Source organism: Stegostoma tigrinum, chromosome 22 (genome assembly GCF_030684315.1).
Source record: "Stegostoma tigrinum isolate sSteTig4 chromosome 22, sSteTig4.hap1, whole genome shotgun sequence".
NCBI classification, from domain to species: Eukaryota; Metazoa; Chordata; class Chondrichthyes; order Orectolobiformes; family Stegostomatidae; genus Stegostoma; species Stegostoma tigrinum.
Genome location: NC_081375.1, coordinates 23,969,687 through 23,982,343, shown reverse-complemented (window position 1 = coordinate 23,982,343; position 12,657 = coordinate 23,969,687). Strand labels below are relative to the sequence as shown.

The 12,657-nt window shown below is 41.4% G+C and overlaps 1 protein-coding gene across 5 annotated transcripts in view; it reads left to right on the top strand.

The window, feature by feature from the left end:
- The window catches only part of bahcc1b (BAH domain and coiled-coil containing 1b), a 318,643-nt gene that overhangs the window by 177,868 nt on the left and 128,118 nt on the right, over window positions 1-12,657 (top strand). For all 5 annotated transcript variants that reach the window (XM_048555430.2, XM_048555433.2, XM_059653699.1 and 2 more), the window contains 2 exons: window positions 7-215; window positions 8,278-8,439. In XM_048555430.2, coding sequence (XP_048411387.2) covers window positions 7-215; window positions 8,278-8,439 — 371 coding nt within the window. The remainder of the gene's footprint in view (window positions 1-6; window positions 216-8,277; window positions 8,440-12,657) is intronic.

Below are 12,657 nucleotides of genomic sequence, written 5' to 3'. Positions count from 1 at the left end.
ATTCAGGGAAAACAAGGAGTTTGTGGACTTTGCACGGATCCATCCATCTAGTGGTTGCCCTGGAGACCTAAATCCAAACCTGATGGTCACTGGAGGATCATCTTTGCAAGCTAACCAACTAGGAACTGATCCCAATGCACATCCTCACCTTACGCCTCCACATTGGCTTCCAAGGACAGGCAGTCCCTCAATGTGGATGGGTGGGCATTCATATGGTCAGTTTCTCATTCAAATAGCAATGTACAAGTTTATGGTAGAAATTGATCCGTGACTAGAACATGTTTCATACTGGTATCCACACTACAACAGATATAATGGACACCTTTTATTTCATTTTCTATTGCATGAAAGCATGTGCATAAAATATGTTTTGAGTAATATTGGAAAAGAATGGGAAACAAACACAAAAACTTATTTAAGAAATGTGATGGTGTTACATTTACTGCTAAATGCTGTGGGTTGCCCGAAACCAGGAAATATAAACCTTGTAATTGTCTGCAGTGTTATTATTCTTAAATGTTTTCATCAATGTATCAGTACATCTTTCTCTCTGTCTGAGTTTTGATATACATTGGTTGATCATTTAATAACTCTAGGTGAGTACTGATGGAAGAAGTTTAGTTGAAAATTTCTAATTGATCCAGGTTGACCGGAAAGTTATCCCACATGTATGTTGCATGGAATGAAATGTAAAAGCACAAATGAACCAGTCATGACAGAACATCAGTGGTGAAATCATATGTGGTTTCAACAGTTCAGGAAAACATTCTGATATTTAATGCAGCTGTTGAGGAGATGAGCAACTTTTATGGAGAATTATTCTTGGGCTGGAGGAAAAATAAAACCCCACATTTTAAGTGAATAATGTATTATTCATGCTTCAGTCACAACATGAAAGACATCCTTTGTCAAGTGAAAGTCTGGAGTTACAATGCATAAATATGAAGGAAGTCAGGAAGTTCATTTGGTACTGTCAGCTGCTTAGAATGTACACAGGCCAATTTCCACATGGAAATAGTTTCGCAAATGCCGAAGTTATCTTCAACTGCTGAAATTAGGTGTGAGGGATATCTTGTGACTTCAAACTTAATATTTTCTGTAATTATATCCAGGCAAGTGAGATTGCCAGAATGTATATATCTTTCAATGGAATTAATCATTTAAGAGTTGCTAATCAAACTGAAAATCTGCATGGGTTCAGTTTCTGTTCAACTAATGTAGTGGGAAAATCCTATGTATTGTAATTTAGGGAGATAGGAAGACCCTTGGCTTAGAGATTGCACAGGTCAAATCAGTGCAGTAATGAATGGAGGCAGCCATGAAGGAAGCAGTTTTCAGTATCACCCGAGTGCAGTATTCTGTCTGTAAGGTGCAAGTCCATCTTGTTAAAAAAAAATTAATCCTGTTGCTAACCCTTTTCTGTTCTTTGTAGATTGTTTGGAATGTAACATTACCACATGAAAATCCTCTTTTTCACATCACACTCAAATCCATGCATGTGTTTTCACTTTTGAATCCATATTAAAAACTTCACAAAATCGGTTACTGGCCGAACCCATTCCCATTTATACAATAAAAGTAGTGTTTCATTCGCAAAGGAAAAGCATATAAGGTGGTCACATTTGGTTGAGTGGATTTACAAATTTTAAGCTTTCCAAAGTGGGTCTCCTTATATCCCACTAGATCAGCCGCCAAAGTAATCCCAACATTTGAACCGAGGGAGTATCTGATTACTACTTGTACAAGATAATCCTTTTTGCTGGAACACACAACCCATCAGTTTGGCTCATTGTTGTGTTTGGAAATGCAGCATCTGGAACACAAGACATGAATGGGGCACAGGGGTTTGTTGTGTTTAATATCAGAACAGTGCCCTAAAACAGACCATTGCATTTGCCTTTGATTTTAGCAAACTATGAAGAATTATGAAATATTACTGCTCAGAAATGGACTAGTTGACACATGCAGTTTGCACTGTCATTTTTCTCTACATGAACTATTTAATTCTGACCCCACTCTCCTACTCCCTCTCTATCTACTCAATTGTACCAGTTTCAAGCAACTATCTAATTCCCGTTTCAAATAATTTATGGATTCTTTTTCAACAAGAGCCTGTGGTAGAGAATTACAAAAGCTAATCTTGTCAATGTGATGGCATTTCCTAATTTTGTCCTTAATTCACTTTGTGATTATTTCAAATTTTATGTAGTACTGCTTTCGTTTCTTGTTCTCCGTCTTCATCAGTTAATAACTTTTCCTTATTCAATGTACTAAAAATCAGAGGGCACAAACAAAACTAAAAATGATTTCTTACTTTAAGTTAATGTAATCCAAATATTTCTTCAATTCAAGGGAAAATATGAAATTCTGCTGCTTAGCGCAGGAGATATGAGATCTGTTTGCATAGAATCATAGTGTGAAAACAGGCCCTTTGGCTCAATAAGTTCACACCAATCTTCAGAGCATCCCACCCAGACCCATCCCCCTGTAACCCACCTAATCTACACATCCCTGAACACTATGGGCAATTTAGCATGGCCAATATACCTCATTGCATGTCTTTGAACTGTGGGGGGAAACCGGAGCACCCAGAGGAAACCCAAGCAGACATGTGGAGAATGTGAAAACTCCACACAGACAGCGGAGATCTGTTTTCGGCTGGATTACAGACAGTTTCTGCCATTCCTAGCATTGTTTGACTTAATGAATATTCAGAAGTTCTTTCATAATAAGGAATCAGTGATGTGATCCCCTGATACCAGGAATATTGTGAGCTGTCAATGAAAATTGTGTTACTATTAAATAGACAAACCAACTGCAGAATGTCCGTAAGATCTTTATTTAAGGTTTAGACTAAATCAGTGCTTTGCAGCATCCAACAGCAAAGCCAAACAGGTTTGTGGTACTTAAGGTACTGAGGTCAACTGGTCACCCAGCCCATCTCACTGACTGAGCCTTCACTGTGAAAATGGAATCTACTATGTGTGGTAGTCCTTGTTTAACAAACAATAGGAAAACTCTGAAATAATAAAATGTGAGGCTGGATGAACACAGCAGGCCAAGCAGCATCTCAGGAGCACAAAAGCTGACGTTTCGGGCCTAGACCCTTCATCAGAGAGGGGGATGGGGGGAGGGAACTGGAATAAATAGGGAGAGAGGGGGAGGCGGACCGAAGATGGAGAGTAAAGAAGATAGGTGGAGAGGGTGTAGGTGGGGAGGTAGGGAGGGGATAGGTCAGTCCAGGGAAGACGGACAGGTCAAGGAGGTGGGATGAGGTTAGTAGGTAGCTGGGGGTGCGGCTTGGGGTGGGAGGAAGGGATGGGTGAGAGGAAGAACAGGTTAGGGAGGCAGAGACAGGTTGGACTGGTTTTGGGATGCAGTGGGTGGGGGGGAAGAGCTGGGCTGGTTGTGTGGTGCAGTGGGGGGAGGGGATGAACTGGGCTGGTTTAGGGATGCAGTGGGGGAAGGGGAGATTTTGAAACTGGTGAAGTCCACATTGATACCATATGGCTGCAGGGTTCCCAGGCGGAATATGAGTTGCTGTTCCTGCAACCTTCGGGTGGCATCATTGTGGCAGTGCAGGAGGCCCATGATGGACATGTCATCAAGAGAATGGGAGGGGGAGTGGAAATGGTTTGCGACTGGGAGGTGCAGTTGTTTGTATCCACTGCATCCACTGTACCCGGTGCAGCTTCCTCTACATTGGGGAAACCAAGCGGAGGCTTGGGGACCGCTTTGCAGAACACCTCCGCTCAGTTCGCAACAAACAACTGCACCTCCCAGTCGCAAACCATTTCCACTCCCCCTCCCATTCTCTTGATGACATGTCCATCATGGGCCTCCTGCACTGCCACAATGATGCCACCCGAAGGTTGCAGGAACAGCAACTCATATTCCGCCTGGGAACCCTGCAGCCATATGGTATCAATGTGAACTTCACCAGTTTCAAAATCTCCCCTTCCCCCACTGCATCCCTAAACCAGCCCAGTTCATCCCCTCCCCCCACTGCACCACACAACCAGCCCAGCTCTTCCCCCCCACCCACTGCATCCCAAAACCAGTCCAACCTGTCTCTGCCTCCCTAACCGGTTCTTCCTCTCACCCATCCCTTCCTCCCACCCCAAGCCGCACCCCCAGCTACCTACTAACCTCATCCCACCTCCTTGACCTGTCCGTCTTCCCTGGACTGACCTATCCCCTCCCTACCTCCCCACCTACACCCTCTCCACCTATCTTCTTTACTCTCCATCTTCGGTCCGCCTCCCCCTCTCTCCCTATTTATTCCAGTTCCCTCCCCCCATCCCCCTCTCTGATGAAGGGTCTAGGCCCGAAACGTCAGCTTTTGTGCTCCTGAGATGCTGCTTGGCCTGCTGTGTTCATCCAGCCTCACATTTTATTATCTTGGAATCTCCAGCATCTGCAGTTCCCATTATCTCTGATACTAGGAAAACTCTGAATTTCTCTTTGCTCATACAATTCATGGTTTTAACTTATAAAACATGTAGGAACATATGAACAGAAGTACACCATTCTGCCCTTGATCCTGTCCCACCGTTCAATGAAATCATGGCTGACCTGCAGCCTAACTCCATATACCTGCCTTTGGCTCATATCCCTTAATACCTTTGCTTAAGAAAATAATATCTATATCAGATTTAAAATTAATGGCTGATCTAGCATCCACTGCCATTTGTGGAAGAGAATTGCAAACATCTACCACACTTGGTGTGTAGAAGTGCTGCCTAACATTTCTCCTGTACGGTCTGGCCCTATTTGTCAGACTGTGCTTCCTGAACCAGTGGAAATAGTTTATTGCTTTTCCTGTTACTATCTTTAAGACTTCAATAAGATCATCCCTTTACCTCCTAAATTCTAGAGAAACAGGCCTAATTTGTGTAATCTCTCCTCAAAATGTAACCTCTGAAGTGCAGGTATCATTCTTATAAACCTGCATCATATTCCCTCCTAAGCCAATATATCCTTCCTAAGGTGTCGTCCCAGGTTTTCTCATCACACTCCAAGTGGGGCCTAACCACGGTTTTGTATAACTGCAGCATAACTTCTGCATCCTTTACTCCAGTCTCCTAGATATAAAGGGCAGCATTGCATTAGCTTTCTTCATTATTTTCTGCACCTGTTTGTGATATATTAAAAGTCTGTGCAGCTGAAATCCCAAGTCTCTTTGGACAGCCCCTATATTTAAGTTAATACCATCTAGAAAGTACCGTGATCTATCCTTTCTTGATCCAAAATGGATAGTCTCATGCTTGCTTATATTGATCTCCACCTGCCACCGTTTTGACCACTCACCTAGTCTGTCAGTATCCTTTGTAATTTTATGCTATCGTCTACACGGTCTGCATTGCTACCTTACTTTGTGTCATCAGCAAATTTGATACATGACTTTCTATGCCATTATCCAACTTGAAAATAAATAATGTGAATAGTTGAGACCTTAACACAGATCCTTGAGTGGTCACATCCTGAAATTAAGTACCTACCCACCAAATAATTGCAGATTTTTTGCTGCAAAGGCAAAAAAAAAGTAGCTCTTGTTAAAAATCCAAAATTAGGCAGAAGGAAAGAGAGCCCAAATCATGGAAACCCCCCTTACCCAGAACAGAGGGTGATTTCCCCCCACCCCCCCCCCCCCCCCCCCACCTCCTCTTACAATATTGGCAGTGGCCTAAACCAAGGATCTTCAAGTTTTCTTGCATTTGGCTAACTTGCATGTGTCCTTTCTACTTGATAAACAGGAACTGTACCCATGTGGACTTTGCAGTAGTTTGTTTTGGAAACACATCAGTCCATTATGATTTATTACATTCATTGCTGATCAAAATACCTAATTTAGTGATGTCTTTACATTGACTTTAATTCACTCATATCTCCTTCAGCAGAATGCATGTAAATATCATAAAAATATTCATAAAAGAATCATTCCAGAATAACTAGCAATTGCTGTACCACCTAGTAACATTAACCCACCCACTGTGTTATTATAACTGATCCCAATAATTGCCAGAAGATTCCAACAGGGCAGCATTACTATTATCCTTACAATTATTATTGTTGGTAGTTAAACTAATGAGATCAAATTTCAGAAGTACAATAATTTACGGTTAGGGACTAACCTCTTTTCCAAAATAATTACTTGCATTTGTTGAAAATATTTAGCTGGAAGTGGTTATGCTAAATAACAATTTCACCTGTTTAAAAAGCAAAATAGTCATCTATTTTCAACCACAACTCCAAGAAATGTTAAAATGCGTAGAAATTTCAATTATTTTAGTTTTCATTTTCTATGTTTTGGGAAACTGTCAAAGTAATCTTGCTCTGTAAGAGATGATACAGAACAGAATGATGTGTGATTTGGATGGTAATCTGGATAAATTATATAATTGCTGCGTGACTCATTCTGTTTCTCCCTATTTTTATATGGCTCTTTTTTTAACATATCATTGGCCCTTCATTTAGTTTCTGATGATCGGTATTTTTGTAGGATTATTCAACAAATTATGCTTGTTTTCTTTTGACCTCTCATTTATTTTTGCTGTGTTTTTTTTTCCATTTTCCCCTTACAATGTTTATTCAAACTATGTGTGAAATGTTGCTGGTAAAACTGGCATTTCTTGTCATCCTTAAGACAACTTTAGAGAGCAGTTACAGGACAACTGGGTGGTGTCAGCCGCTTTCCTTTCCTATAGGGCACTAGTGCCCTTTGGGTTTTTACAACAGTCTGACAACTTCACTTTCAATTGTGTCACCCCTTTATTTCCAGCTTTTTTAAACAGAATCCAAATTCTCAGCCTGCACTGGTCTGTTTTAAACATGCACACTTTGGATGACATGAGTCCCAGCATCCAAGTAACTCATTCAGTTATGTAACCAACACATCACCATAACTTTCATCTAACGATCCTTTGGCCTCACAACTTTTTTAAACCTGTAGAACAAAATTATATTGCAAACACATTGTCCAACATGGCAGATAGAATTGTGGACAAGGAAACTCTTTTCGAGAGACAAACAGTTTTGAAGTGGTTGAGGAAGAAATATTATTGATGGACGTCAGGTGGCTGGCTTTCGTGGTAAAGGTAACATCGCCACAGTCTTGTCAGACCATAGAGCTGCTCTCTCATTGGAGTAGATAACTAGTGGCGGATTAACTCGAGGGTCACTGTGCCTCAGGCGAGGGGAGAGGTTGAGAAGGAGAGTTCTTCATGGTAGTACAGGAATTGAACCCATGTTATCTCTCTGTCTCGCAAACCAGTCGGTCAGCCAATTGAGCAGCAACAACAACAAACATTTGGTTGGTGCCTTGAACATACAAAGATGTCCCAAAATGCTTCACAGAAATATAATCAGACACAGGAGGAAATACTGGGAGGGGAACTTAAGAAGTGAAGAGGGAGAAAGGCACTGTTGCTGTGCTGACATCATCTCATAATTTTGCTTTGTCATTACTTCCTGTGGAAGAATATGTGTCTCTCCTTCCTTTTCTAAATTACTTACTTTCAAGTTTCACTCCCATTCTCAAATTCATCAAATGTGTCAACTTGATTGACCATTAATCAGGCGGAGGAGGAAGATTCTTGTAATATAAAATTTGCTGATAACACTGACACTGTGTCCAGCAGCACAATGAAGATAAGTAAAATCTAAAGTGAAGTATGCTGCAAAAGTGAATAGGCCTTCATGTATGTACATTTGATGGAACGTGTTTCAGTGTGTATAAACTTATCATTCTCATTTAAGTTTGATCAAGCCATCAGTTTATAGTAGAAAATTGCATTACCTTTTTCCCATTTTGTTTAAAGCTAATACAAAGATCCTAGAAATCAAGAATGCATTTTGCATAATTTCCATCATGATGGAGTTAGTTAGACATCTTATAGAACAATCTTCATGATATGTGGATGGAACAATTGATGATGGATCAGATGTCTTCTTTTCTTTTTCTTGCTTCCTTCGGCACTATCACTGTGAGATATTTTACCAGCAGTGTGCTTAGAAAAAACATGTACTTTACAAGTGAGTGATAGCTGAATATGGGAAGTTCGTTCAAATGCTGGAATATGTGGGAGAAGATTCTGTTTTGGTTGTTTTGTATAATGACAAAGCAGATCCATTTAAAAATTAAGTACTTGAGAACTCACTGCACATACTGACCAGATCAGTTCATTCCCTGTAATTGTGCATCACAATATTTACATTTTAACCTTTCTTTACTCAGTTTGTTTTTACAAATGATCTTTTTTTTATTCACCAACACAGGAATCAGTCACCCAGCTCTGCATTCAAATCTACCACCTGGATTCCCAGCATCGATGCCAAGTGCCATGCAGACAGTATTCCCACTTCCCCAAGATCCCTCAGCCCAGCTTGTTATCCTTCCCACTGAGCCACCAGCACCACACTCAACTCCTCATCATCTCGGTAATGCACTGTGTTAATGGTGTGCAGATTAGAGGCGTTAAATTCATTTTTTACTCTTGACACTTTTTCCGCGATTATTTCATATTATTTAAACAGAATGAACAGATACAATTCAATTAGTATGAAATCACTGTTCCCAAAGATGTGCATGCCTGATCCCATCCCTTTTGTCATGGTTACACATTGCTTGATTTTACTGTAAACAGATATGGTTGTGAAACCCTTTGGGATGCCCTTTGGATGTGTTAAGACATATTTAAATATAAGCTCTGACTTTTTCTCCTGTTTTTCTCTCTTTTGCTTGCATGTACATGGGTGTAGTTCTGTTAAAAAAGGAGCACATTATAATGCAGGAAGCCACGATGTGAAAGAGATTTAATGATAAAGCGGTACATTCGATATTTCTTTTCCTTTTCATAATTTATAACAATAAAATTAGATGAGCTTTAAAAGTCTACATAATAAAGACCAGATGGGAAAAGGAAATTGTTCCTAGAGAGTGTATGTCATGTGAACCTATGCATATTGTTAACTTTGAAAAAGGTTGCTTTATCCACAAATAACTTATTTTCCAACTTCAGGTGAATTGGACTTGCCATGGTCTTCCTGTTGTCTTTTGCGTTGAGGTGTCACAATAAACATAGCGAGGAGCAATCAGAGAATAGGCTATTAGTTCATCATGTCATGAAGAGGTGAAACATATTCCCTTTCAAACCCCGGAACGGCCAAATCATTCTCCTTCTGCAGAATTTAATACCGTATCATTTTTGGTTGACATATATAATTAGAACATATTTAGAAATGTATTGAAAATCAGATCCATATGTTTTGCATTTAACATCATCCGAATCTTCACAAGCATTTTTTTAAAAAGTATAAGTAGGTTTAAATAAAATAACCCTTCATAGAAAACATGATTTTTTAACATGGTCGATGATCATAGCATTGATTTTAAAATAGATTTTTAAAAATCTGTTTGTGCCATATATTCCTTGATCCTGTATGTTTGTCCTGAGAGGAGAAAAGATGACCATGAGTTCTGAATCTGATCCTGTCACAATGCCCATGGGAAAAACCATAAATCAAAACCACCAATTTACTGAATAACTCCCCAAAGAAGAAATTACCGGCAAGATTCCACTCTTCATAGCTTTTACTGTAACAGAAATTAGAAATATGGCATTACGTATCTGCACAGTTCCACAATATGCTGCTCTTCATTCGTGCAGGGTAGGTCAGAGGTCTTAATTGACTACAGCTTTCACATCCCAGTTTTATGGGTACCGTTATCATTGGTAAGGCACACTTTTGTAAGCCCGTCTCCCTTGATTCACAACAGTCTTGATGATGTTGTTTTTTAAAGTTTTGTTTCAACCTACCAAACAATCACACCCCAGTTCACTGTTTAACCTCCCACCCACCCTCCTGCAAAAATTCCATCCCCTATTCCCAATTCCTCCGCCTCCGCCGCATCTGCTCCCACGATAAGACATTCCACTCCCGCACATCCCAGATGTCCAAGTTCTTTAAGGACCGCAACTTTCCCCCCACAGTGATCGAGAACGCCCTTGACCGCGTCTCCCGTATTTCCCGCAACACATCCCTCACACCCCGCCCCCACCACAACCGCCCTAAGAGGATCCCCCTCGTTCTCACACACCACCCTACCAACCTCCGGATACAACACATCATCCTCCGACACTTCCGCCATTTACAATCCGACCCCACCACCCAAGACATTTTTCCATCCCCTCCCCTGTCTGCTTTCCGGAGAGACCACTCTCTCCGTGACTCCCTTGTTCGCTCCACACTGCCCTCCAACCCCACCACACCCGGCACCTTCCCCTGCAACCGCAGGAAATGCTACACTTGTCCCCACACCTCCTCCCTCACCCCTATCGCAGGCCCCAAGATGACATTCCACATCAAGCAGAGGTTCACCTGCACATCTGCCAATGTGGTATACTGCATCCACTGTACCCAGTGCGGCTTCCTCTACATCGGGGAAACCAAGCGGAGGCTTGGAGACCGCTTTGCAGAACACCTCCGCTCAGTTCGCAACAAACAACTGCACCTCCCAGTCGCAAACCATTTCCACTCCCCCTCCCATTCTCTAGATGACATGTCCATCATGGGCCTCCTGCACTGCCACAATGATGCCACCCGAAGGTTGCAGGAACAGCAACTCATATTCCGCCTGGGAACCCTGCAGCCTAATGGTATCAATGTGGACTTCACCAGTTTCAAAATCTCCCCTTCCCCTACTGCATCCCTAAACCAGCCCAGTTCGTCCCCTCCACCCACTGCACCACACAACCAGCCCAGCTCTTCCCCTCCACCCACTGAATCCCAAAACCAGTCCAACCTGTCTCTGCCTCCCTAACCGGTTCTTCCTCTCACCCATCTCTTCCTCCCACCCCAAGCCGCACCCCCATCTACCTACTAACCTCATCCCACCTCCTTGACCTGTCCGTCTTCCCTGGACTGACCTATCCCCTCCCTACTTCCCCACCTACACTCTCTCCACCTATCTTCTTTACTCTCCATCTTCGGTCCGCCTCCCCCTCTCTCCCTATTTATTCCAGTTCCCTCTCCCCATCCCCCTCTCTGATGAAGGGTCTAGGCCCGAAACGTCAGCTTTTGTGCTCCTGAGATGCTGCTTGGCCTGCTGTGTTCATCCAGCCTCACATTTTATTATCTTGGATTCTCCAGCATCTGCAGTTCCCATTATCTCTTGAAAAATACCCAGGTCTTTAGTGTGTCTGAGCTACTCATGTAGTTTTTAGATCTTTTTTAGCCAGCTTGCACAGTGCAACCAAGAGCTCCTTTCTTGTTTTCTGTCAAACACCCTGAGGGTGATCTGCTTCTTCTCTTGACAAGAAATCACTGTATTCCTCATTCTGTCTCTGTTAGTTTTCTATTTGTGTGCTGATGGCCTTCACCCTTAAGCTTCTTATCTTGAATCTTTGTGTTTGCAGCTCCTTTTCTCATCTGCCAGCCGTATGGCTTCTTTCTTAATTTTTTCCCAATCGGTACTTCTTCCAGGCTAAGGGTCATTGGACTAGTGACTAGTACCAGACACGTGGACCGGTATTCATTATCCAAGACTGTAACAGTTGATCACATGAAAATTAATGTAAACTATTAATTTCTTTTCCCAAACATTCCAGAAAACAATTACTGATCCCACTAACCTTTCAATATATTATAAATTTCCTCACAGCAATGATTCAGGGTCGAAGGTTGTCAAATTTAAACTTAATTACTCAAGGTGAAATTCATAATTTTATTGAGAGGCTGAGGTGCAATATACCAATGTAGTTGCCAATAAACAGGAATCCCTGTCAAAACTGGCTTACCTTAATGCCAGTGAACGTCCAAAATCTCATTTAGACAATCCTGCATAAATTGACTGTGTGAAGATCGAAATTTTATCTCCAAAAAAATCATGCTCAACCTGACTTGAAAGTAAGTGCAAACAAATGCATAAAGGGATAAGATATTCCTTTCCAAAGAATTTATTGTCATGTACCAGCAATTTCACTGAGTCATCTTTTTACAAAACAATAGGGTTCGCTCAGTGGGCCCCTAGATGATCCAGACCTAAAAGGAGTGTACCTAAGAGTCTATAAAGCACTGCTGTATTTTAATTACTGTAATCCCTATGTTTCCTTTGAGAATGGCTCCTGTTAGAAGCATGAATTTTGTATGCTACTGTAATCTGATGGAGAATATATCAAAGAAGGTTGTTAGCATTGTATTAAATTGCTAACATACATGTTACCAAAGAATTCTGCAAATTGTAATAATACGAAAATTCAAAAGAGATTCACTAGGCTGACTACTGGGAAGAAAGAGGTGATCCATAACGTATGGCGAAACATGTTAGGCCTTTATTTGTTAGAGTTTAGAGGAATGAGAAGTGAATTTGTTGAAGCATGCAATATTCCGAGGAGGCTTGACAGGGTAGATGTTTAGAAGATGTTTCCACTAATGGGAGAATCTGGAACTATTGGACAGAGCTAAAGAATAAAAGGGTTCCCATTTTAACCTGATGTGAAGGAATTCTTCCTATTAGGGAATACTGAATATCTGGAATTCTCTACCTCAGAGATTTGTGGATGCTAGCACATTGAAGGTATTTGAAGAGGAGGATAATAGATTTTTGGACTATTGAGGAGTTGGGGACTACGAGGAGTTGGAGACTATAAGGAGTTG